The sequence below is a fragment of the Suricata suricatta genome, chromosome 4, assembly GCF_006229205.1.
Source record: "Suricata suricatta isolate VVHF042 chromosome 4, meerkat_22Aug2017_6uvM2_HiC, whole genome shotgun sequence".
NCBI lineage: Eukaryota > Metazoa > Chordata > Mammalia > Carnivora > Herpestidae > Suricata > Suricata suricatta.
The window spans coordinates 139,235,399-139,262,770 of record NC_043703.1 but is presented as its reverse complement, the minus strand read 5'-3'; the positions used below and the strand labels follow the sequence as shown (position 1 = coordinate 139,262,770).

General features: G+C 41.9%; 1 protein-coding gene across 1 annotated transcript in view; it reads left to right on the top strand.

Annotated features, from left to right (window-relative positions):
• Positions 1 to 27,372, top strand: part of LTBP1 (latent transforming growth factor beta binding protein 1) — a 224,719-nt gene that overhangs the window by 46,423 nt on the left and 150,924 nt on the right. The window contains exons 4-5 of the mRNA XM_029938555.1: positions 17,303 to 17,405; positions 22,236 to 22,307. Of these exons, the coding sequence (XP_029794415.1) occupies positions 17,303 to 17,405; positions 22,236 to 22,307 (175 nt within the window). The remainder of the gene's footprint in view (positions 1 to 17,302; positions 17,406 to 22,235; positions 22,308 to 27,372) is intronic.

The window sequence follows — 27,372 nt, the reverse complement described above, 5'->3', positions numbered from 1 at the left end:
TAGAAAGAGACAAACGAGACCAATGTCAAATGTAACATATGAACCTTAATTAACTCCTGGTTAGAAAAACACGCATACACAACACCCGACTCCACGGGACATTGGGAACATCTAAATAGGACTGGATGTTAGATGATATTTCGGACTTACTATAATTTAGATACAGCATGATAAATGATGTTGGAGTTACGCAGGACCATGTCCTTATTCTTGAGAGATGAATGTTATAAGTTTTAGGGATAATGTCATGATGTCTATAGTTTATTTTCAAATGCATTTGACACACAAATAAGACAACATTGTAGTAGTTGTTGACCCTGAGAGGTAGGTATTCAAGCAAATATCTCAGAATATTTGAAAGTTACTCGAGGAAAAGAAACAAAAATGATTTCTGATTTCTGAAGCAAGGAATTTTCTATACTTAGAATATTCAGATTTTAAGTTGAACTTGAAAGCTGTAACTTAGATACATTTTATAAATTTTTAGAGAGCAATTTTTAAAGTTTCAACTTAGGAAGGAATGGGGTGGGTGGATGTGGGGATGGTAGACATGAGGAGGCCAAGGAAGAGATGTTGGCCTTGGTCCACTTGTGAATCGACCAAGGTCCAATCTAAGAAGTGAAGTTGAAAATAAAGATGAATGCCTAAGCTTTTGTAAAGAATCATGCATCAGGATTTGATTATGGGCTGTTGCGTGGGGGGTGGGGGGAAGATGGTGATGAGTTGGACCATTCGGAAATTCCTTGCTTCAGAAATCAGATAAATGCTCACAAAGATTGCCTGACCCTGGGGGAGGATTGTAGGATGAAGATGAGTAGCTACACCTTTGTTTTAAGCAACCTCATCCTTGATTGACATTAAGAATGGTGTATTCTTGAGTATCAATCAGGAAATCTAATGCTGTTTCAGAGATGGAGTGAGAGCAGATGAATGGAAAAGATTCAGTGGACAGCAAAAAGCTCTAGGGGTGATAAATTAATGAGACCAGGGGACATTTCTTTGGCTTGTCTTATGAAGAGAAAAGAGTAGAAATAATGGGATTGGAAATTTATAATGTCACTCTCTATCAGAGTGTGACAATATATGGGGGATAGAGTTGGGGCAGGAATCAGGCCTGTTGTGTTACTGTTGGAGAAACATCTTTTGAGTCCTAAAAATAATTTCTTCTTTAGATCACATATAGTATTGATTTCTGCGTGATTCGAGCTGGGTTCAGGCATCACTAAATACATATTCAAGTGTTAAAAGAGTAGAAATTATTGGAATGCATGATGTGGCTAAGGGCACGGATTTCTTGAATGTAAATCAAATCTGAAGCAGGTAACAAGTCATAATTTTGGCAGTTAGTTCTCTGTGCTACCTGAAGCGTGTTGGGGTACGCTGTATATGTTTGAAAACATTTTGAAAAATCTATTCACTGTATAGATAAAGTTAGAGTTACAATTTCCAATGCTTATAATTACCAACTGTTTTTAGGAAAATCTCATGTTATTTCACATGCTTGACATGTGAACATTTCCATGCTAGTTTTCATCTCTAAGGAGAGGCCAAATTTCAGAAAATCCCCCCTCAATTTTTTTCTGTATCACAGGGACATTGAATATGTATACCTTTTCTGTGGTACAAGGGTTTTCTTTGTTTTAAATTGCTTCTCTTAATAGTGACCCAAATTTGAAACTTACTTGGCATTTGAGTGTTTGGTTGTTTTAAGCAGGTTTTATTTGTTGCCCAGTTGCTGGCAACAGACATGTGCAGTGACCTAATGATGCCAGATGGTATGAAAAGACCCTGTCTAGGAAGTGTTCAGAGTCATGAGGCGGGCCTTGGGGTCCAGTGTCCATGCTTGGGTCGCCATCGCCTGGTTGTGCAGTCATGTGCTCTTTGTTAAATGGGGGAACATGCCCCTTAAGTAGACACAGACGTTACAGGATGAGACAAAAAATCCAAATGCTTCAAGACCTTCCTTTTGCGCATGCCAAAAGAACAGAAAATTCCGCATATAAACACCTGAGTTAACACAGAACAGAAAGCATGGAAAACCTGAAGTGGGTCTAAACAGGAAAGATATTTTTAGTACAGTGCTTGAGCACAGATAAAGATGATCAAGCAATATGCAAACCTGCTTTTGTAGTTTGCAACCGTAAAATGCCCATAACAGTTAAAAAAAAAAAAACCAACAAAACTATAAGAAACAAACTCTACATTTATGTTTAAATTCTCTAACATGTATTCTCTAGAAAAAAAAATTCTTATGTGGATTAGGAAAAAGAGAAGGGAGCAGGACTTGCTGTGAAATTCTGAAATTATTGAAAAAGTCTTTATTTCCTTTCATTCCTGGTCATACAAATCAGAAGATCAGGGACATAACTGAGTTAAGGTGACCTGAGGATTATTTGGGGGTCCTTTTAGAGGTTCTAGAAGTTGTTCTAACAGTTCTCTTTAGACAGGAAAATGGAAACCGGATGGACCATTAGAGAAAACATTTATATAATTGGAGATAGGTCTCTCTTGGCAGATAAATTCCATAACATCCTCAGGCTCTAAATCTACGTCCTAACACACACACACACACACACACACACACACACACACACGTACACGTACACACACACTATTTTTGAAGGGCCAAACAAATACTCTTAACTTTTGTTTAAAAAAACTTTTTTAAAGTAAGCATCCTGGAGAAATTAACAAGAAAGCGTGATCTGTGATCAAAGTGGGAACTCTAATTACATGGCTGAAAGTACTTTTTATCTTTTTTTTTTTTAAGTTTATTTCTTTTGAGAGAGACAGATAATGTCAGGGGAGAGAGGGGCAGAGAGGGAGAGAGGGAGAGAGAGAGTGTGAGACAGAATGAGAATCCCAAGTAGGCTCTGGCTCCATGCTGTCAGTGCAGAGCGCAGCTGGAGGCTCAGTCGAACTCACCAACCGTGAGATCATGACCTGAGCCAAAATCGAGAGTCAGGTGCTTAACCGACGGAGCCACCCCGGTGCCCCTGAAAGTACTTTTTTTTTTTTTTTTTTAAAGAGTATCCATTTTCTGTGATAGGACTTTGAAGAAGAATATTTCTTGGTTTGTACCACACAGAAGCCAGTGAGAAAGTAAGGAAAGAAATGCTTGGCCTGTCAATTCTACGAGGCAGAAAGAATACAAATGCATAGATTCTAGTGTGGATTGATTCTGGTGTGGATGTAGAGACAGACTAAGACTTGGAAAATCTCTTCTCAACGAGGATGAGAATTCAGTTCTCAATTAAAGGAGCTGGGAGATTATGTTCTGCTTAGAAACCTATTCTTTAATTTCCACAAAGTCTCCTCTGCTGTGACCTAAGAGCATTGAGAGGGTGAGGCCTAAAGCTAGGATGAAAGACTTGGTTTAGGACATCTGACAGGGGTGACGCCAGAATCGTTGTGACACTCTTCACATTGGTTATTCCCCTAAACTGAGTCCACAAGCCTCATAAATCGACGAGATTTCTGAAGAAGGAATGACTAGGGGGGCCTAGAAGGCTTAGTAGGTTGTGCATCCAACTTCAGCTCAGGTCATAATCTCCTGGTTTGTGAGTTTGAGCCCCATATCAGGCTCTCTGCTGACAGTGCAGCGCCTGCCTCAGATCCTCTGTCCCCCATTCGCTCTGCCTCTCTCTATCTCTGCTTCTCTCTGTCTTTCTTTCAAAAAATAAACATTTAAGAAGGATTACCTATAAGACATTTTACCCAAGATGCTTGGCCTCTCGCTTACGTATCATCTCCTATGTGGGAAGGAGCACTGGTCAGCAGCGCGTACAGGTGTGTATGTGGCCCTCCCCGCTTGCCGATTTCTCCAACCACATGCTGTTGGGGGCCGGTCCCTCCCCTGTGAACTCGGGCTTCATCTTCCTGCAGAAGTACTGCTGGGAAAGGCAGGGCCAGGGCTACCAGACATCTGCCTTCTCTGAGCAGAGAGCCCCTCTGGGGTATGCTGATTGCATTTACTGAAATTTGGCCTCCTTCAGGTGGAATAAGTCATTAACACCAGGCACTTCCTATGACATCTGGATTTTTCTTTAGTGTCCCACTCAAATACTCCTTTGGCATAATCTAAGAAATATTTAAGTGAGTGTTAGTGAGTCTGGTTGTCTCCAGGGGCTCTAAAATGGCCACCCTTGCCAAACCTTACCTGTGTCAATAGCGGAGGTATCACTGAAGGGGTCACACATGTGTCACCGATGGGTGCCTGGAGCTTTCCAGTGTTGGCTGGTCTTGTTCCAGCAGCCTCTGCCAGACTGACTTCATGCAGGGACCCTCTTCCTTTGAGTTGAAAAGATCAGTAAAGATCCAAAGGGAGAAGGAGCTGCACGTGAAAGAGACCGTGTCTGCATGTCTCTGGGCTTCTGCCAGGGGCCAGGGAAACTGCTAGCTTTACTTGGAGGGGGAAGGTGGAACTGAGATTTTAGGAGAATCAAAATGTAGATTCTTAGAACTCAAGTAGGGTACTTGAGAGAATGATAACTTAGACCCATTACCCTTCCTACTGCCTGATACTGGTCTTTGCCCAGGCCAGTGTCTGCTGGGCACCTATGTGTGTCAGCTTTGTTCCCTCACCCTGACCTCTTTGATAGACAAGTTTATGCTTTCTTGGTCCTCCTCAAGCACTTCCTCTTCAGATATTTTTCATTTTATTGGCAATGACAGTGCCTTTATCATGACTGGAAGTACCAAATTTCCATGGTTTATGACTCTAGGGCTCATGCGAATAATATACCTTTTAATAATTAGATTCCTGTTTTTGCTGAGGAACAGGCATTGAAATGAATTATGGGGCAGTTCAGAGTGGAAGCATGTTACATCACTTCTGATACTGGCAAAGTGGCATGGTTTTCTGGTCATTCCATTTGAAGATGACAATTTTGAATATGTCAGAAGTAGTTTTAAGAGCCCAAGGTTTGGAGTGCCTTGGTGGCTCAGTTGGTTAAGCATCTAACTTTGGTTCAGGTCATGGTCACACAGTCCATGGGGCTTGAACCACGCCAGGCTCTCTGCTGTGAGCATGGAGCCCACTTCAGATCCTCTGTCTCCCTCTCTGTGTCCCTCCCCCACTTGCACTCTCTGTTTCTCTCAAAAATAAATAAATAAACTTAAAAAAAAAGAGCCCAAGGTTTGAATTGATGTTTGGCTCTATACATTACAAAAATGTTTCAAGACCCAGCTGGCATTCTTGGGTCTGTTGTTTCTTGGCTTTGTCAACATGAGCCCTTCGAATTGAGAATTGCTCAAACGAAGTGGAATCATCTGGTTTACTTACACACACACACACACACACACACACACACACACACACACAGAAAACCAAAATAAACCCCAGTCTTCTGGAATCTGACCCATAAATCTGTGGAGAAAAAGCAACATTGCCCTATGCTGAGAGATGACAAAATGACTCCATGGCCCAGCCCTGTCCCCGCTCCCACACTGATGACGGTACACGTTTCTTTTTCTTTCTCATCCTTCCATTTTTTTCTTTCTCTTCTCATCTCCTTTTGTGTATCAAAGAATTTACATATCAATATATCAAACTGATACTGTTTTCAGTGAGGTCCTTTCATGAGACTGTGCATCTATTCTAGCGATGGCTATTGGGGAAACACATTTGAAGGGAGTGTTTCAGAACCAGGTAATGAGCTGCATGAGAAGATGAGTCTGTCTTTCATCTTCTGCCGCTCACTCATTTACTATATTCTCAGTGGATCGAAGGCTTCCGATGGTCAGTTCAGCCTCCAGCAAGCAAGGGTTTGTACGACTGGATATTTAAAATAGCGTGTCTTCAACCCTGAAGAGAACTCTGAAATCGAGACAGAGGAGTTCTAAATATTTTGAACAAAAACAGCAATGCTTTCAAGATGACACTTTGAAGAGGTCTGGTTTAGAATGCGCAGGCCTTAATGGAGTTGTTACAAAAATGGTTTGAACATTCTGTGGCTTGGGGGCAGGCATCCTGGTAAGACACTGTGTTTTTATAAAATTGATAGCTGTTAGAGAACACTGACATTTGTGACCTTTAAAACAGGGAAAAGTTGGTATTCTTGTCTTCCATTTACTTATATGAGACCTGAGACTCAGAGATGGGGGCTGGTGTTTCCATGCCCTAAGCTCCCCATCGTTCTGGCCCTCAGTTTTTTAATTTTCATTTTTCAAATAACAGGTTTCCCTGAGAAGACTACCAAGGCCTCTTTTAGCCCTGCAGTCCTCTGACTGATAATTTTGACATCTTTCTTCTTTTCCATCTGTGTGCCATCAGTAGTTACCTATCTTTCGGGCCCATGGACAGAGCAAACTGTGCAAATATCAGATACATTAAGACCTATTGGGGAGGCTGGGGTGGCCCCATTGGTTAAGCATCTGACTCTTAATTTCAGCTCAGGCCATGATCTCATGGTTCATGAGTTCAAGCCCCATGTCAGGCTCTGTGCTGACAATCCCTGCTTGGGATTCTGTTTCTCCTGTCTCTGCCCCTTCCCTGCTTGCACTCTCGTGCTCTCTCTCTAAATAAATGAACTTAAAAAAAGACCTACAGTGATCTCTCAAATCCAGCCTCCTCTCAAGTATTGGTACCTCCAAAAGTCTTCTGAAGTCCTTCAGCCCACATATGCTCTCTCTTCTCTGAATTCTTTTTACTGCATTTGGAATCCAGGCAGACCATCTTAAAATTGTTGATTATGATCCTCTTTTCCCACAAGGCTATGCTTTCATGAGGGCAGGGCCATTTAGGAATTGAGCTCCGTGCTGGCCACAGAAACTAGTCCGTAAATACATTATTAGGTTCACCTAGATTGTGCTGTGGTGATAAATTAACTTGACAAAAGCTTGCGTTTTGCATGTGCTAGGTGTGTAAGGAAGGGGTAAGCAGGGAGCTCTGTCTGATAGCTCTCTGCCTGGCTGATGGGCTTCCACCATGTTAAGGCTGTGCTCTCTGGAATTTGTGGCCTCTTTAATTCCTGCAGCAGGGGGAGAGAGGTGCTGCAAGGCGCCCTGCTTTTCTCACAACCCTTGTTCATAGTGAGTCAGTCGGCCCTGCCTGTCCGGGCTCTCGGCTCCATTGTGGCTCTCCCAAAACATATGCTGAAATCTTAACCTCCAGCGTGACTATATTTGGAGATAGAGACAATAAGGAGGTAATTAAGATGAAAGGAGTTCGTAAGGGTGGGACCTTGATATGCTAGGATTTGTGCCCTTCTGAGACGTGACAGCTGAGAGCTCACTCTGTCTGCCCTGTGTAGACACAGCAAGATGGCAGCATCCTGCAAGCCAGGAAGAAAGACCTCACCCGAGCTGACCGTGTTGGTGCCCTGATCTTGCATTTTAAGCAGAACGGAGAGAAAACGGATGTCTGTTCTTTAAGCCCCCCAGTCTGTGATATTTTGTTACAGTAGTCTGAGCTGACCAATGCAGTGAGGGAGCTGGCACATGCCAGGAAGCTGGGACAAGTGGCTCTTTGGTAAGCAGTGAATGTCCCCGCCACAAGTGGCAGAGTGTGGTCAAGACAGACCTGGTTTCCTGCTCCCAGGGAACTAAAGAAACCTATTAATATGATTTGTGGCATTCAGTTTTTCTACAGTATTTGCAACCAAGCCACAAGTAATTATTAGTTTTGAGTTCTGTGTACTTGGATAGACACAGAAAAATTGAAAGCTTAACCAGATGAGGCACGTGTTGAAATTTACACAGCGGTATGAGGCCTGAAATGATTTTTGTTCCTTGCAGTATCTCTGCATAGACAAATAAAAAAAAAAAAGAAAGAGAGAAACTGAGAAGCACCGAAGCTTAATATAGAAAATGTCTCTCCATACAGTTGTACAAATAAGCATTGGGGAAAAGAAGCCTTTATGTTCATCATTTTGGGAGTGATTCGGTTTCCATGGTAATAACAACCCTATCGGTATGCCCATCTTGATTTCCTCCTGAGTCTGAGTCTGTCTTTTTAGTTACATCCTTGGTAATGGAACTTTGAATAAATTTCATGTCCTCACCATCTAGTGCTAGGATTTATGATGTGATTCGTGTTGTTTTGCTGTAAGGACAGGGTAACGGGAATTATGATGTCAGAATATTATCATGACAATACTTTTTCTTTTTACAGTGTAAGAATAGCAAGAGGTGTATATCATAACTGATGAAATGCTTATTAAATCATTGTAGAGATGGAGAAAATAGCCCAAATTTAATTGTTTCTTTAGAAAAGATGTCAAGTAGAATCATACGTTTCATGCTTAAGAATTTTTTTCCCCTTTGTATGTTACTTTTTAAAACCATTTTTGCCTTAGTGTAACTTTTAAAATACTGTTTCATAAACTAAAGTAGTTGTCTGGAATCCCTTGAAGCCCGTGGTTTGGCTTCAGCAGGCTTTAAACAAATACACTGTCAGAAATCAATGTGGATACATTTTCAGCAGTTAATGCCCTAGTCATAGTAGATATTTTGTAAAATCAATAGCCTGAAATATCAGAGGATTATGGTTGTATCAGATACCCCAAATGCCTAACATTGTTTTAATTACTCTAATAAAAGAAAGCTGGGTGGATGAAAAAAAAAAAAGAAAAAACCTTGCTTATAAAGAATGTTCTGCTCAAGCCAAAGCGAATTTTTTACAAGTTCTTTTAGAAAATCTGGAAGTATTTAAGCATTTTCCTCTTCTTATGAGACAATGCCTGCTAGCCCGCCAGTGCTCTGTGTGCAGTACTCCCCTTCATGACAACAGCCCTTTAGGACAAGTTGATCAAATGTGTTGCATTAATGATCGGTTTAGATATTTGGACCTTCTTTCTTACTGGCACATAGAAATAAACATATTCAATGTTCTACTGCATGGACATTGAAGAGCTCTCCTGCTGTTTTCCAGTTTAGTTTGGAACCATGGTTGGCCCAGAGGCTATAAAAGAACACCATTTTACTCAGAAGATGGGCAGAAGTCATTTTTCTGGAGTGGAGATGTGTTTGTATCATAGCGAAAAGATTGAAGACAGGAATAGAGAAGAGCTGTGATAGAAGTTTGGATTAGTCCATCCCATTGTATATAGTTGGAACTTTTCCCATAAGGGACCTTATTCTGGTACTTAGGAGAAGAAGTCCAAGATTTCCAAAAGAGGGATTCACATTCCTCAACTAGAATTAGAGTACTGAGGGGGTATAGCTTCTGTTTGCTACAAAACCTCAGTTTATACCAGAACATTGGAATAAGGTTTTCTGGGTGTGAGCGGAGGCGAACATGGCAAATGCAAACTTGGAGTAATTTATGGGCCACCATGCCGTGTAGGTTGATCAGTCACAATGTGACCTTATAATGGGTCGCAGCTCAAGATAGGCAAAATTTGCATTTCCATGACCGTCTTGAATAATTTCTGATACTTTACCTATCCGATAATCATATGTGATTCATTATGATCACTATAATGTGGGAAATAGCTGTTGAAGAGCCATGACTATTTTCAGGAAGGTAGAGCTGCCTTTTTTGTATGAGTACTGGTTAGCAGGTAAGGGGTGAGCTGGGAATGTAGGGTCAAGAATAGGAGGCCCATCCTGGTATCACTGACCACACTGATCTAGGTGAGCGTATGGTGCTAGGCCTAGGAAACCTGTGGCATCATGGAATGTTCTGTACCAGTCTGGCAAGCAGGGAACATTTAAGGAACGTGGCCCTTCATAAAATTTTTTCCAACAGAGGAAGCCATTCCATTTGTAACTCCCTGGTTATCCTCCACCCCTGCACTGGAGCCTTTATAAAATCATAGAATCTAGGCATATCAATGAGTATTAGTAATTAGTCTATACTTAAAACTTATTGAGGAGGAAGCTAAAGTCTAGAGAAGTGAATTGGTTTGCTTCACATCTCGTATCTGTGGTTGGTGAGGACCGAAATGGAGGCTTTCTGGTTCCTACTCCAGTGTTCTTTCTACTATTCCATCCTGGCTTAGGCCATCTCTTGTGGACACGGGGCATTCACAAGAAACCATTGCTATCTGTGTAAGTAGACTCAGGCTGCTGTAAGAAAATACCATAGTCTGGGTAGCTTGAACCATCAAAACATACTCTCTACTATTAGGGCGGTTGGAAATCTGAGATTGAGGTACTCACGGATTGAGTTCCTGGTGGGGTTCCTTTCCTTTCCTGTTTTTGGACACCTGCCTTCTTGATGTGCTAACCTGACAGAGACAGATAGAGAGAGAGAGAGAGAGATGGATGGATGGACAGACACACACTCCCACCTGGGAGCCACACTCTTAACGACTTCATCTAAATGTAGTTACTTCCCAAAGGCCCTGCCTCCCTGTGTCATCACATTCCAGGCCAAGTCTTCAGCGTAGGGATTTGGGGGATGCGGCACACATTCATTTGTAACACCAGCTTTGCATGAAAGGACAGCTGCATTTCCTGGGACCTGTCTTAATGAGTTCCACATTCTGCAGTGTTTTATGACTAAGCCATGGATGCTTGTGGGCAAGAGGTGCAGAGTGGGCTCTGTTATTTTGGTCTTGGTCATCTGACTGAAACGTTGTTGGTGACCAAAAAGATCTGGAAGTCCCCAACGTGAAATTTGCTGCTTGAACATCGATATTAACTGGTTGAATTATTGTAATTCAGTGACATCATGTTGTGTTTCTTGAGAATGAAAATGAAATCCATATGATTACACATCTTCCACAACATTAATTCTCTGAGTATTTCTTCACTAGCCCAAGCACTTTTGTGAAAACCTGAACATTTTTAGGAAAATCGAATTATCTTATTTTTCTTTTCATAGTTCCTAAAATTTTAAACATTTATTTATTTTTGGAAGAGAGAGAGAGAGAGAGAGAGAGAGAGAGAGAGAGAGAGAGAGAGAGAATGAATGAATGAGTGGGGGAGGGGCAGAGAGAGGGGCAGACACAGAATCCAAAGCAGGCTCCAGGTTCTGAGCAAACCCCAATGTGGGGCTTGAACCCATGGACCACGAGATCATGACCTGAGCCAAAGTTGGATGCTTAACCAACAGTGCTACCCAGGTGCCCCTCTTTTCATATTTCTATATCTAAATTATTTTTATGTATCCTTTCTTGATAAATTGAATCTGGCATGTGGGATAATGAATAACTGTTGGGTTACTTAGTCTTTTGTTAAATCAACCCAAGTTTCTAGGTGAGAGGCCTGGAGAACAGGGTCCAGTAATGATTGTGAGCCTGGTGCATGCTGATTCTCTGACTGTCTCATGTGTATTGTCTCTAATTCTCCCGAGAGCTCTCTGAAAATGGGCATTTTTAATTACATTTTATAGAGTTTGAGCATTTTGCCCATAGTAAAATACATGGTAATTGGTAAAGTGAGGACCTATATTGGTCCAACATCAGAAGTTAAGCTCTGACCATTTACTCAATTATGGGTCATCTTTATTTCACAAATTCTGACTTGGCCCACAGGGAACGTGATTGTGTGGAAAGGTCAGCTTCACATTCAGGTAGCCCTAACTCCAATGGACATGGAGATTCTGGGTATTTGCTTTGTGCTAGGACATCTTTTGTTGGGGAAAGATCTCCTTTTGTGCTTAACTTAAAACCTCCCTTCTGCTCTTTGTTTGAGGAATAGTATAGCTAATGAGCCTTTAATAATTAGCTGATTTTGGTTTTTTGTTTTTGGCCCTCTGATAACTGTTCATGTTGACCTTAAATATAATTTCTCCCCCCCACCCCCCACAAACAATACACTCTTTGCTATTAATTCTCTTTTACTCTTGAGAGGAAGTATCAGATGTAGAAAACCGTACTTTTATAAAAACTTTTCCTCCTCTTTTCCTTCCTCTTTATCACTGTTTCTGTGTTTGCCATTACTTCAAAGATGCCAAATATTTCACTGGACCCTATCCAAAACTTTTTGCTTTGGGAAAATGAACTACGCTGTTTCCTTTTCCCTCTCTCCTGATTAATTTTGGTATCTGACTACAAATTAAACCCCAAATTTGGAAAACTCTCCGTGGCTTAGCTCTGCCTCATTCTCTGACTTTCCCCACCCACTCGCTCTGTTCCTTCATCCTTGGCCTGCCTTCCTCTGCCCTTCCCCTCCCACCCACCTGCCCCTGGGTCCTCTCCCAGTTGGTGGTCAGTCTTGGGCTTAGCTAGGGCTGCTCCATCTCTCTGGAATCTGTCTCTCCAGTCCAGCAGTTGAGTCACTGCCTGTTTCAGCTCTTGCCTAAACACAGCCGTGCAGTACTCTTGCAAGAGTTGCAGTGAGTCAGCCTTCTCTGTTCTTTCATGTTTTACTTGAGTGCATCTTGAAAATCTGCATCACTTTAACATTTTAAGTTATACTTGTTTCTTCGGCTCCAGTGCCTTATTCTCTTTGAGAAAACATTATTTATTTAAACTCAGTATTTTATGTATTAGTATAGAATGGATCCTGATAAAGTAAAATGAGTTTTATACATGTGGTAAGGATAATTCTTAAGAGTATCTTGATTTTATTGCTTTTAAATGTCTTAAATTTTTTTTGAGTTTGAGAGAGAGCAAGCACAAGTGGGTGAGGGGCAGAGAGAGGGGAGAGAAAGAACACCAACCAGGCTCCGTACAGAGCCTGATGCAGGGCTCAAACTCATGAACCACGAGACCATGACCTGAGCAAAAACCAATAGTCGGATGCTTAACCAACTAAGCTACCCAGAGACCCCTTAAATGTCTTTAATAGGAAGACTAAAGAGCGGCCATGACATGGCGGCCATTTTTATAGAGTGGCCCTTTAACTAGTGAACCCTTTTCACAAATTTATGCTAAGAGGCTAACAAATGGCCAGCGTTTGGACATTTTATGGGTTGTACTCACATGACACACCAGCTGAGAGGTCAGATGGGTATCCAGCTGATGCTCTGTTTACTGAATGCTGTGTCCTGATGCAGAACACATTTTAAGAGTCACATTTTTCTAATCCCCACCCGGGTAGAAGGGATACGGTGGCCCTTCTTGGACATGTATCATTTGATCTCACTGCAGTCCTTTGTAGTTGGCAGTGCTGTCCTGTTGTCCCATTATTAGCCCAGAGAGGCCGGACAATCTGGTGAACATCTCTACTCACAATCTGGTGAACATCTCTGCCGCACTCTCCTCTTACTCACTATTAGATCTTACTTCCCCAGAACCTGGCACAACATAGCAAACACTCTTAGGATGAGGATATTGTAGGTACTAGTAATTTTAATGTATTTTAATGTATGAAAATGAAATCTTATGAAATCATATTCCAATATTTACCACAATCTCTTCAAATTATTGTTCATCTTTGGAGCATCTCCGGTGGTAAGTTTTTAATTGATAGCAGTTATGGGCCTTCGTTGCCAAATGATAAGTTTTAAACTACTATTCCTGCTTATATGTTTATAGGGAGGTATAAAAACTGCAATCACAGCTAACAGCTTAACTTTGAGTGTTAGGACAGTGCAATGGTAGTTCCTCAAAACCGAGGTCAAAGTCTGGTGTGCTCTCAACTAAGTCAAGATTTATAAAAGAACATCATCCCACAATCTGCTTATTTTTAATAAATTAAAAATTAAAGTTTTTTGCACCATTGCTTGCAATAATTCTGTATTGTAAAAGCTAAAACATGGGTATTTGTGGGGTAATCATAATGATTCTTGAATAGCTTTACCTTCTAGGGCTTAGTGCTAACACAGGAAGGTAGAATGGGTCAATGAATTATTTTCCTGGACTCAGTCTTCCAAGAATCATGGTCTGTGGACCAGTGATTTGGGGCTGGGAGTCGTTTTCTGTCTGGTTTGCATAAGTCTTGTAGAAGGAAGCTCAGCCTGGGGTGAGTGTCTCTGGAGATACTGATGGGAGAAGGGAAGTGAGACAGAAGAGGTGGTTAGGACTGCGTCCGGGTGGACATGACAGCAGTCCAAGCTCTCCAGGTTGGCTCCAATGTCTAGGAATTTCCTAAATCAAGTCCTATGACCTGTCCAGATGTATTGAACGCAGAACCTTCGACCTGGCAGAAACCATCAAAGCCATCTGCTTCATGTCCTGGGCATTCCTGACAGATGGTCCTCCAGCTTCTATTCCTAGTGAGGATGTCTTCCCAGTGAGGAAGTCAGTGTCTACTGTTGAGGAAAACTTAGTGTTGAAAAGGTTTCCTCCTGAATGACATAAGTCCTCTCTTTGGTGATTTGTGGCCTTCAGTCCTGCCTTCATCATGCAACTGGCCTTCTTTAACATATCTGTACTGTGCCATCATGGTCGGGCATGGTCTTACCTCTCCTTTCTTCATCGATGCCCACAGGACCTGGTTGCCAAAACCCGCTTCATTCTGCTTGTTGCTCTAGGTGGGTCATGCATTTGCTGAACGCTAGCGTGGATGTGTGGGGTTCTGTGTCATGCAGCCCCCCAACCCCAGTGTGGGGTCTGAGGTGGTGAGCTTTTTGAGGAGCTGCAGCACAGTAATCATTTGACAGGACAGATTTTTTTCTTTCTGGCTTGAAACAGCTAAATATTGGTTGTAAATTTTTTAGCACATTTCTTCTGGATTGCTTACACATAAGATACGCCTTGAAATGAGAGGCTTTCTCTGAAAATGTGGCAAGTGAGTCACATAGGAGACATTCCATTTGTGTTTTTCACTCGTAAAAATCACCTCAATCTGGGCATGAAAATGCAGTACGGCCGAGCCAGCCATGGGTCCTTGGGATGATGTGTCATGAAGAAGCAGAATCTACCGGTCTGAGAGAAGAATATTCTGAAAGCAAATCTCACCCTCTGCTGTGTGAGTCTCTCCAATGTGACCTTCACTGTGGAGGAGAGGAGATCCTCTTTCAGCTTCTTTTCCTCTAGGCACTTCTCCGTCCAAGTAAGACCTCATGGTGGCGGCTAGTCTCCTGTTGAGAGCCCTGCCTGTAGCCTCAAAAGTCTCTCAGGCCTTGTTTCTGGCTCACGGTGAAGCCTCTTCAGAATAACTACCTCAGGGGGCATGTGTGAGACTTTGTGCCTTGCTGTAAGCCTGACTTCATCCCTTGCAGCCCGTTATCATCCCTTGCAGACTCAATTTTGAGAGGAACACACGGTTTCGTGGTACCACCTACTCTGCCATGTATTTAATCGATTTGGATCGTTTGTGTTGCTCTTGGCTGTGGACCCGCAAAAACAAAGCCATGGGATAAAGCAGCCCGAATCCTGTAATGAAAACCTTGTACCTTTTCTGAAGCCTGGTAGAGAGAGAGAGAGAGAGAGAGAGAGAGAGAGAGAGAGAGAGAGAGGATTTATTTTTACCCTACCAAATAAAAAATTCTAGGAATCTGAGGTGAAAATTAGATTTTAACTGCTACTAAAATTTTGCACATGTAAAATCAGCAAGTGTTGAAAGTTCTGCCTGATTAAAGAGAAGAGCCTGGAGAGTCTGGTACAAGAATGGTCCACGTCTGATGTACACTGGTGTCTCACATAAACCTCTTTGACAAAACTGGATGTAAGCCTCCTGAGACTGAGCTGAAGGAGCCTGGGAACTACCCGAATCCAGCCCTGGCTACTTTTTTTCTGTCATGTTCTCTTTTGTTGGGACGTTCACTCCCCACCCCCCTCCCGTCTCCCGACCCTCCCTTTGTCCCAGCCCCCCTCATTGACTGCTGTTGAGAGCATACAACATCCTGCTGAAATCTCTAAAAAACACCCCACAAAAACCTGAGGACCTGAAAGCTCTGAGGGGACTAAACTTTTATTGTGTGTGCCAGGCCTTCCTGGGTTTGGTTTTACAGTTCCAGCAGGTAGTCACTTAGAGCCTCGGGCAGAGTGCTGTCTGCCTGGACCCAGAGCCCTGTTGGGTGAATGGCATCTGCTGCCTGCCGCCCTTTTGAGGGCCACCAGCTGCCTGGACGTTCTTGTCATCATGTTGCACTCTAGCCTGGATGCAACTGCTAACTTTTCTTGTAGAGAGCCACTGCTGGATGGCCTGCAGCTAGGTTGTTTCATACTTCTTAGATTGCTCGCACCTTCCTTCCCTCAGAAATGGTCAAGCGTGGGCACGGTGTCCTAGGATATAAAGGTACATAAGATACATCTGTATTTAATTTAACAGCACCGCGGAGGCAGTGGAGCAGGGTAGGATGTGCTGTGGGGAACAGAGAGGGGAGGCGCTCACTGAAACTGAGGAGACCGGAGGCTTCATGGTGCTGGTTCTCCAGAGCTGTTGCTCACGGTAAAGTTTGTCCAAGCAAAGGGAAAAGGACGGCTCTAGGGTGTGCCAAGGAAAGGAAACTTCTCTTGGAAAGACATTTGCTCAGAAAATAAACAGTCTTCAGGCTGGGAGTCATTGAAAGGTTCGAATCAGTAATGTCATCAGATTCATCTTTGGAAAGGTGGCCCTGGAAACCGTCTGGAGGACGTTTTAGAGGTTGAGGCAGAGGAAGGCAGAGTGACTTCTCAGATGTGGGGTCTGGGCTTAGCCTGCAGAATATTGGTGGAGAGCCAGGTGGCCATTCTTGCATGAGTGGCCTCAGAATGGGTACACAGAGCAGGATCTGTTGGCCTAGGCCCTTCCTGACCCCGTTGGGTTGGTCTGACTTCAGACCCCTGCCTCTCAGCCTCTTCAGACGTCCTGTGATCAACCAGGAGTTGAGATGGGTCTTTATATTTGATACCTGTAAGCCGTGTTCTTCTCTCTCCTGGCTCTGCTTAAACCTGCAGCACCTTCCTAGCTTGGCTGAGGCCCCTGGGTCAGGCCCCTTGGCTGTCTGGAGCTTTCGTCTCTGCCAAAGCTGATCTGGCACAGCCAAAGATTATCTCTTGTACCATCCTCTCCTGTCCTGTTCCTGCGAAGGCCTTGCTATTCTAGGAATCCCCAAAGGCTCTTGTGGATGGGATTTGGCCATATTTTCTGGGTTTATACACATGCCACACCCTTACAGCTCTGCTCCCCGATGATCCACACCAGATATTCCAACAGACAGTTAAACTAAACTTTAGAAGTTTATGTTGAACTTAGGAGTTGAGGTTCTTCTCAAAGGAAAATAAAGGAGGGGTAGGTGGCAACAGAAACGTGCATTTTATAAAAGGCTCTGAGCAGTGACAGATTTTTCTAAGACTAAAAATGCCAAGAAGCTCTTAGAAATACTTGTACATTAGTGTCGTGTGGATTCTGTTCTGGTGTTTTATTTCAAAGTTTGAGATTTGTGTGTGTGTGTGTGTGTGTGGTTTTCTCCCCCTCCCCTCTCATTGTGTCAATAAGAAGGGAACTGTTTGTATAATGTGACAGTGAAGCACAACAGTGTTCTAGAGCTGGGGCACCCTGCACTCAATTAACCTTTGAATTTCACCTCTCATCCCTGCAGTGTGGCAAGGCGCTCCCTGGCCTTTCGAAGCAGGAAGATTGCTGTGGAACTGTGGGTACCTCCTGGGGCTTTAACAAATGCCAGAAATGCCCCAAGAAGCCATGTAAGTGACATTTCATTATTCCTTTGAAGGTTAATGTAGCATATCAGTGTCCTTGCAATAACTTTCATTGGTGAGACAGCTTTCGACTCTCAAAGAACTCTTCGAGAATTCTAGAACATAGTGCTGCAATTTGCGTTTCCAGAAACCTTCCTGCATGTCCATGAAAGCTTTACTGTCGATTCTGTGTTATAATAAGCAGGTATACGTCACCTTCTCCAGTTCGATTACTTATTTTTAAAAGAGCGTTTTAAGAGGGCAGTAAGCTAAACAAGGCTCTTTTTTTTCTCAGACGAAGAGAAAGAAAGCCATCTTTAAAAATCATAAATGTTTCAAAAATCAACAGAAAGTTAGTGAAGTTGTTGTTCTTCAGGTTAGATTCCTTAAATGAAATTTTTATTAATAGTCACAGCAGAACTTTGTTTTACATAAGTGTTCAGTGATTTGTTGCTGATCTGGTAAAGACATTCTACAGTCTCTAAAACACAGTACTTTCATCTTCCCTTCTTAGTCACCACTTGTTTTTTTTTTCTTCAAAAATGAAGACCTTATTTTTGAGAGAAGGGCAGAGCATGAGTGGGGGGAGGGGCAGAGAGAGGGGAGACACAGGATCCGAAGCAGGCTGTGGGCTCTGAACTGTCAGCACAGAGCCCGATGCCTGGCTCAGACTCACAAACCATGAGATCATGGCCTGAGCCGAAGTCAAACGCTCAAGCGACTGAGCCACCCAGGTGTCCCTGTAAGTCACCACTTTTATACCATCACGGTTCTCCTGATGTGAATGTATACTGATGCCCATATCTTCTGGTTAGTCTATAAATTGTAGTTTTTAGAACTTACTGATGTGAATAAATCCAGACTTATGTCCCTGTTACTTTTTTCCCAATTATGCCAGTATTTTTAGTTTTTGAATGTAATGCCAATCCTGGCTAACTGATTTCTAATAGAGGATTTTTTTGAAAGACAGAAGTAACTTGATTTTTTTTAATATACTTAACTCATCACATTTTCCCCAAGAAAGCAAGTGACATTTTTCCTTCATCTTCCTTTGCCTTCTGCAACAGAAGATTTTTATAGTAGGTTTTTACATTTCATGTTGCAAGGAATGTCTTATTGGATAATTGGATAATTTTTATTTACTCTTCTTAAGGTAACTTGGTATTCTCATCCGCCTTTCACACCTGTGTTCAGTCTAGAATCTACGTCTTGGAATCACTGCTCTACCGGTGTGACTTGTACTATTTGTTCCATGATCATTACATTTGGTTGCAAATAATTGTCTCCTTGTCTCTTATTTGGACCTCCTTGTCTCTCAGACTTCCCTGTTTTCTAAACCTTTAGATGCCTAAACTTTTGTGTATTTCATGGATACTGCTTCTGTTTTCTTTTAGAGGACTAACTTGTGAAAACACCCACTAAAGTTTCCAGTAACTAATGAGTTCTTCATTTAGGGAAAGAATCACATAAATGAAGACCTTCATTACTAAGAATGTCCCCTGTGGACTTTCTATGCTGATTTCATAATCATTGGTAATGTGGATTTCCAGTAAGTGGGTTGAGTGTGATAGTTCCTCCTCACCGAAAGATCCACGTGCCTAAAATTATTCTGGCAACATGACCAAAGGGATATCCAGGAGAGATTTGGTATGATTTAAAGAGCATGGAGTTTGGAGCTAGGTGGACCTGAGTTTGATTCCCAAGCTTGAGTCATTTGCTGTTGAGTCTTATGAAACAAGGGTCTATATCTAAGATGTTGGAAAAAAGATTACTTTTTTTTAGATGTTTACTTTTGAGAGAGAGAGAGAGAGAAAGAGAGAGAGAATGGGAATGAGAACGAGAACGAGAATGCAAGCAGGGGAGGAGCAGAGAGAGATTGAGAGAAAGAGACAGGAGACAGAAACCCAAGGAGGCTCCATGCCGTCAGCACAGAGCCTGATGCAGGCTCAAACTCACTATGATGAGTTCATGACCTGAGCTGAAATTGAGCATTAGACAGTTAACTGACCAAGCCACCCAGGCGCCCAACTTTTTATTTTTCTAATGGCCTTTCCCTCATGTACTGTGTAAGTTTGTAGGAATATTGTGAAGGGGGTGGTGTGTTGCCACCTCTATGTCTCAGGACTGCAGAGAGAGAAGTCCCGTTCTTACAGTTTCATTCTGGGGCCATGTTCATGGTCTCTCATACTTGTTCTATCTTCTCTCTTATGCCTTTTTCTTATCTCCCCTTCTCTCTGTGTCTTTTGCTTAACTGCTTCTCTTTCCTCCATTTTCCCAACCGCAACTTGCAAGATAGGGACAGAAGTACAGAGAATCCTACATTCTTGTTGTCTTTTAATCTCTAACGTCTACTTCTGGTGTTGTGTTGTTGTTACTTAACAATGGTGTTATCTGAGCATGTATTCCCTATTTTAAATGGTTTTGTTAACTCTCTATTTTAGTGTTAGTAATAATTTAAACTGAATGTGAAAGTGTAAAGTTGCTATCACTTCTTACTCAATGCTGATGAAAATAAATTCATAGGTTGGCTCATGTAATGTATAAAATTGAAGAGATTGATTTCATTTCAGGAAGGGCAATGTGGATTATGCCTGAAGTAAACCATTAACATCCTGACATTTACTGTGTTTGTGCTGTCCTAAGTGACTCACTCCCAAGAAACACACTCAGGGTCACATTCTTCCTGTGTCATTTGAAAACTTTCCTTTCCTTGGTTGGTACTACTCTCTAAATCATATTCATTTTGGAAGGGAGCGGACTTTCCTTGGCTTTGTATGTTACGGTCTTGTGTTCCATGCCTTTTTTTTTTCACTTAAAATAGTTCAAACTTCAGCTCAAATGGCTTTTTTCTAATGTTTGAAGTTTTTGTTTAGCCACATACAGAAAGATCTTTCATTGTTGGTCAGTTTTTTACTGCAAAAACTTAATTTGAAATCTGTAAATGATTTCATTAAATACCCTGTAATCTATTAAAAATGTACCTAGCATGAACAAGTTGCTTGTCCTTTAAACGTTTTTAGAAGAAAATTAACATCGCATCCTAAGCTGAGGGAGATGTGGAGAGATCCGCTGGTCTGGCTCTCTGCCTTGAGGGTGATGACTGTAGAAACTTCTAAATCAAGATATCATCTCTTTTGCCTTTGAACAGTTCACGGACAAAGATCCCAGAAGCTCTGTAGGCAGCCTGCTTCCCAGGGTCTTCATTCTGTGAGACATGACTAGCTCTGTGGCCACAGAGCTTGAATGGGGGTGACTCCCCACATGCCAATTTCTGCCCCCCTGTAAGTCACTATTCCAAGACTCCTCTCTGTAACCTTTTCCCAGCTTTTAGCACGATCTGAAGAGATGGGACATGTGGCAGAGAAAGGAAGTGAAGGAGGAGAGAGGAACACACCACTCGTACATATCCACCCTGCTCCCTTAGTGGTGCGACTAAGGACTAATCATCCTGTTTTGATGATTGCTCTTTATCTGTTCATGATCTTAATGAAAGAATACCTTATGGCTGGAAATAATGGCATCTGTCGTCCTGTGAGTAGTTTTTGTCAGGCCCTGTGGTGGGCATTTGCATAAATTCTCTCTGAAACCCACAACAACACTGACCTGCTCAGTAGATGGGAGTAGTCCCCTTGTACAGAGTCACCATTTGAAACCCAGAAAGCTGGTCTCCCGAAGTCGCAACACTATTGACAGGCAGAGCCATGATTTGAACTTAGGTCCGCTTGGTCCCTGAACTTAAGCTGTATCCATTGTGCGGGGAAATCTCTTCAGCCTCACTTAAGAGCATCAGTTTCAGTGACCAGGGTTTTGTTGATAATTTGGTAATTGAAACATTGTATTGCTGGTGAAGTTTCTGGGCGATGAACCATAGCACTGATCACAGAGGCCTTTCTCATTTCCTAGCTTCCTCTCATCATCTCCTGTTCTTGTCAGGTTTATAAGAGTCACTCATTACCAAGATACGTGAGCCGGTATTTAGGCGAGCATATTATTTATTGTTGAGACTGGGACACTTTTGAGAGTGGAGTGCTGTTATGAATGAACGTGGCTAGAACAACCAGCGTAAGCCAGGACTGTCTCAGGCAGACCAGGATGTATGTTTACCCTACTTATAAGAAAATTCAAATGCCTGGAGCAAATCACTGGGGAGGAACACATTCTTTGTAATATAAATGCTCACTTGTCTGTTTGCCACCTTGGTCGGTTGACGCGGGTTCCTGAACCTGAGGGAGGGAGTAAGAAAGGGCAGGACAGGGAGCACAGAGAGTGGAGGCAAGGTTTCCGGTCAAGCTGGGCTGCTTATTGAGAGACCACGCACGTCTTATAAAGGGTAGAAGGTGGGCAGTTGATGTGACTTAGTTGCTAGGAAACAAGGGCGAGGACGGCAGCGTCAGGCCGCCCGAGAGGCTAACAAGAAAGGCTTGGGAGGTAAACAAGAAGGCCTCAGCTGAAGGTGATAATGCAGCTCTTGCTGTGCTGGAGTGATAACGCAGCTCAGCTGTGCGGGTGGCTGATCTTGCAGGTCAAGGCACGTGTCTTTTCTTCTGGCAGCTCCCGACAATCACTAAGTGGAAGAACATATTTAACCTTCTTATGATTCTTTTGATTAACATTTTCAAGGTTTGCTGACAACTCTTTGGGACTATATATATTGTTGCAAAATAAGTGGTCTGCTTATAAACAAAGATAATGTAGAGGAAACTGATATACATTGAATTGGGTATCTTAGAAATAAGACAGACCTCTGATGACTTCAGTTAGGCTTAGGTTATCACAGTAGGCAGTTTAGGACTGTAAGAATTTAAGCAAATAACAAAGAATTCTTTCTTCTTACAGTGTATCATGGATATAACCAAATGATGGAATGTCTGCAAGGTTATAAGCGGGTCAACAACACCTTTTGTCAAGGTAAGTTTAACTGAGTTCATTGGTGTGGACTTCTGGTGTTTTGACTTTTTTAGGAATCTTAAGTTATTTGACCACCATTTTGCTCTTAGCCCCATGTGAGAAGGTCGCAACAGTGAACTACCTCCTCCTTACTCAATTTAGCTATACGGAAGCAGAAAGCTTTAGCGTATGGTTGCTAGAATTACTAACATTTAAACTTCATGGAACTTTTTCCCCCTTACATTAATTTGGGATGAAATCCACAGAAGATTGCATCCCATTACGGAGTACCCTATGGTCTCCATGCTTGTCACTCCCTGTCCATGCATGGGTGCATGTGTGTGCATATGAGTACGCACGTGTACCTAGCAGAACGCCTTCCTTGCAGACACAGGATTGGGTAGTAGAGTTCCTTTATTTACCTCTCGTCAGAATATCGTTAGCCACCTCAAAGTATTTAAGGATTAAATGTCAGGGTGCATATACATTTTGTAAACGATAGGTAAAGCTCTGAGTCCTGAGTGCTTTTGCTCAGTTTATTTTGCACTGTATAGCAGATTTGAACAAGCAGAGGGAACCTCAGAGATCACTTAGCCCAGTGTCTGTACTCTACAGATGGAGATATTCAAGCCCAGACTGGTGAAGTGACCTTCCTGAGGTCAGTAGAGCTGGAGTTGTAACTCAGGTTTACCAATACCTAGATTAGTACCCACGTATGATAGGAGATTTTGTTTCATTTACTTTGTGGGTTGTCCAGTTAATGCTCCTAATTTCCCCTTACATGTCTGGGTAAAGGTGTTATTAGTAACTTCAAAATGTGTGTACCTTGAAATAGATTAAGGAACCAAATAATTAAACCATTAATGAACCAATATCCACGTCAAGAACACAGCACATGTCTTCTGACTTGTGCTCTGTATCCTTGACCTGTATGTGTTTACGGGACGGGGTAAGGTCATGTTACAAAATCTAGATTAATTCCTATTAAAATGGGTCATGTCAATAGACTGTCTTAATTACCCGAGAATTTTCTCAGGTTGTTCCGTGTGACATCTGTTAACTTTTATGATCTATAGAGCTCTAGCAAGCAAATGATTTTCTTTTGAAATGCACATAGGTGTATCATGTGTTTAAAAGAAGTTTTGCCTTAAAATATGATAGATCCTCCTGAAAGAAAATTGGGAAAGTTAGATTTAACTGCTCAAGGAGAGGGCACCCAAGACACTATGTAAGGAACATCTGCAAACCTTAGTAACCTGGAAGTAATGGATTAGTCAATATTATGTAGGGATCAGTAGAATTTAAGATATTCTTAAGAGATTGTATTAAATGGATGGAAGGTTGAATGAAATGGATGGAAGAATGCATATGTTGAATGAATAGATGACTAAATGTATATTCTACAGCATAAATGAAGTGATAGCTTCACAGATTTGGTTAAAGATATGTATGACAAGTCCTAGACCGTTTTTAGAATGCATTGGTAGAAGCAGAATGAGCAGGGCATGGGAATTAACAATTTGTCGTCCACTAGTCACACTGCATTTGGGGTTTGGGTGTTTGGTGTTCATTGTCTTTTGGCTAATAAAGTCAACAAAACTTGTGAGGGGCCTGGAAACCTGAGGATGTTTAGCCCTGGAGAAGTGCCGACCATACAGAAATATAATGGCTGCCTTATAAACATGCCTTTCAATGTTGGATTAACTGTCCTACAAAACAAGTCTTTTATTTTTATTTTTTAAAAAGTTTATTTATTTTGAGAAAGAGTGAGAGAATGTGAGGAGGGAGCAGCAGAGGGGGAGGGAAGGAGAATCCCAGGCAGGCTCCACACTGTCAGTGCAGAACCAGATGCAGGCTCAAACTCACAAACTGTGAGATCATGACCTGAGCCAGAATCAAGAGTTGGATGCCTGACCGACTGAGTCCCCCAGGCTCCCCAAAATGTCTTGTCGAGTTGCTTCAAAAAAACCAGTCACTAATAGGATGGAGTTAAAAGAAGGCATACTTAGAACTACAAGTAAACTTTTTCTGTGGAATGGCATTCCCCAACACTGTGCTGAAATGCCTTTCGGAGTACTGAGCTTCCTGCATGTGGGAATGATTCAGTAGACCCTTAATAACAATGGGCCTTGGGGGTGCCATAGGGAATTTCTGCCCTGCACATTCCATGAGTTCGGGTGACTTTGTAGGTACATTCCAGGTGTCTGATGGCTACCATGACTCTATTGCCTGGGATGGAGGCTGTGGATGAGGAGAAAGAAATGATAGCACTCTCATACACATTTTAGCACCTTGATAGGAAGTTTTCTGAAGTGTGCCCTGTGATGAGTTGTGTCTGCCTCCTCTCAGATGGAGGAGGATCCTTGTGTATCCTTTCCTGCTGTGAACCTGCGTAACTAATTAGAGACGCTCCAGAATGCCAGGTGCTCCTAATTTCCTAATGTCAAATGATGAAGAACGTGCATGTTTTTGTGGGGTAGGAAGGATGAGATGGAATTTAGACATTACTAATCCCAGTTAAAACCAAGACACACAGTAGGTAACTTTACCAAGATTGCACAGATAATAAGAGGCTCAGTCAGGATTAAACTCCCACACCACCTCTGTTTCCGTATGCAACGTGGCCTCCTTTACTGATTTTATATGTATCTAAAGTATAACTAATATAGATACTAGCTCTTGAGAGCTGCTGTCAGAACAGAAGATCTGCCATCTGTTGTGAGGAGTAATAGAGTGAAAACAACCAATATTAATTCGGCTTAGTGTAATAAGAAAGGATGGTTATCCAGTACATTCCTTCTTCTCGCTGGTCCAAGTTTCTAACAGGGTCTGTAAGAATACCATGGTGGACGTAAAAGTGAACATTTGGCACTTGATCTGTCATTTAGCAAAAGAGAATGAAGAACCCTTTAAATAATGGCTTGATTTTTGTGGTGACTTTTGTATTTACCTCTTCTGGTCTGGCTGGTACGGAGTGACCCTTTGCAAGTTTTGTTCATACTGAGCACATCGAATGGTTCCGTCTCGTTCTTTGCACTGATGGTCAGTAACACCAAATCCTGGCTTACATCGGTCTCCGGAGGATATTTGCAAAACAGGGTTAGACTTTCTGGCAGGGAATCTGGAGTGAAGTATCACAGAAAATTCTATTTCATGGTGCCTCCAAAAGGCATTGCTAAATTACACTACAGAGAAGATTGACTCATAAAATAATGTGATTTCATTCATCATAATCTATTAAAATTACTTTTGAGAGAAGGGCTTAATTTCACTCCCTTTGTGACACTGTTGGTCAGTAAGGTGAAATAGAACTTTCTCACATTACATATGTACACTCCTTTTTCCAAGAGCCTTGAAGCTTTTGATTTTGTTATCCTAGGGTTTTTCAAAAGGAGCCCATTAACCACTAATTACTTGAGCGTTCCACATTGTTCTTAGAGTTTAATGTCTTCTCAGCTTACAAAGCACATTTAAAATTAAAGTGATTAATAACTAGAACTACATTATTGCCTTCACCTAGGCGAACTAATGTCCCGAAACAGCGTTTAGTTATGTGGGCTCAGTAACAAAGAACCAACTGTGCACAAGTTAATTTGAGGAGCTTTCAAATAATTGCCCTCCAAGTTGGGTTTTTTTCCTCCTCTCTCACAGTGCTGCGATTATCTTTTCAAAGGAATGATTTATTACGTATACACACATGGAGCTCTCAAACCTGCCCTCACTACCCTTAACATTATGGAATTGTTATAATTTGCTTCATTTATCATAACAAACAATACAAGCATATTTCCTGGTAGATCTAGTGCAACATTTGTCATTTGATTATTATGCTAAGGTTTGATGTAGAGCTAGAATTAAATGGAATAATACCTCATGAATATGGTAATCGGAACGCCTGCTTTCATACTCGACTCTGGAGCTCACCTCTTCCCTGCCTTCTGAGTATTCTTGCTTGCCCATAACTTTGTCATGAGATAAATGAGCTCTTAAAAATTAGGCGTAAATCCAATAAAATACCATTTGGTTCTGAAATTACTTGGGGACCAATCTATTTAGTGAAATCTTTTGTTAAGAACAAATACCTCTTTGGGCTCATTTCATGAGCTATACATATGAAATCAACCTAGTATTGTTTTATGTTAGCATATGCTGAGGAGTTGTGGGCAAGGCCAAAATATGTAAGAGAGACGTCTGTCCTTTATAACCACTGTATGTATATTCGTGTTTCATAGATAATCTCAAATATTAATAAGTATTCAGTGACCCATAAACATTAATTGGCAGGGCCCTCCTGAACTACAGACTGAGGAGAAGTCTGATGATGAATAAGGCATCCCGCTGGACCTTGGACTCCATGTAATTAAGTCAGTTGGAAATCAGCGGGACACAATTTGCTTTGCTCGCTCCCCCAGCTAGCGAAATTTTAGCTGGCTCCAGATGAGCCCATTACAACAGCTATGAAAAAGCTGTCCACATAACTTTTGGCATCATTTTTTTACACCAGTTTTTCTACTTTAATAAAATACATTTACTGAACAGATACATTAGGGCATCCTTGTACCCGTTAGCATGACCAGTCCCAAGTGTGGCATTCCTTTAAGATGGCCCCCCGAAGTGCATTTGAAACCAAAGTTTGTTTGGAACCTAGAAAAGGTAATGGACTTCTTTTTCAGGGGCATATCTCTGTGGTTAAATGAAATCTGCATCAGTAAGCCATACTTGGGGGATTTGGAGGTTAGGAAGAGCATGACTGGGCAATAGCTTCTATTTCAGACATCTTAATGATTATAAAAAGTTGTGGCTGAATTATGGTAAGGCTACAGAAGAAGGCTAGTCTTTGAATACTTTGGGAAAACTCGAAAGTACAGGTGAGACCCTCATGAAAACGTACTTGGTTGTAGAAAATGTGGTCTGTGGCGTACTGCTGGGTAACAGAATAAGAATCATATTTTATAGTTATATTCAAAGGTATAGTTCATGGAAATCGAAAAGTTTTTTAATAGTTAAATGAATTCACTGGCATTTTATCAGGTTTTACATTCATCATTGTCTCTTGTATCCTGTGCTTGTTTTGTGGGTTTGTGGG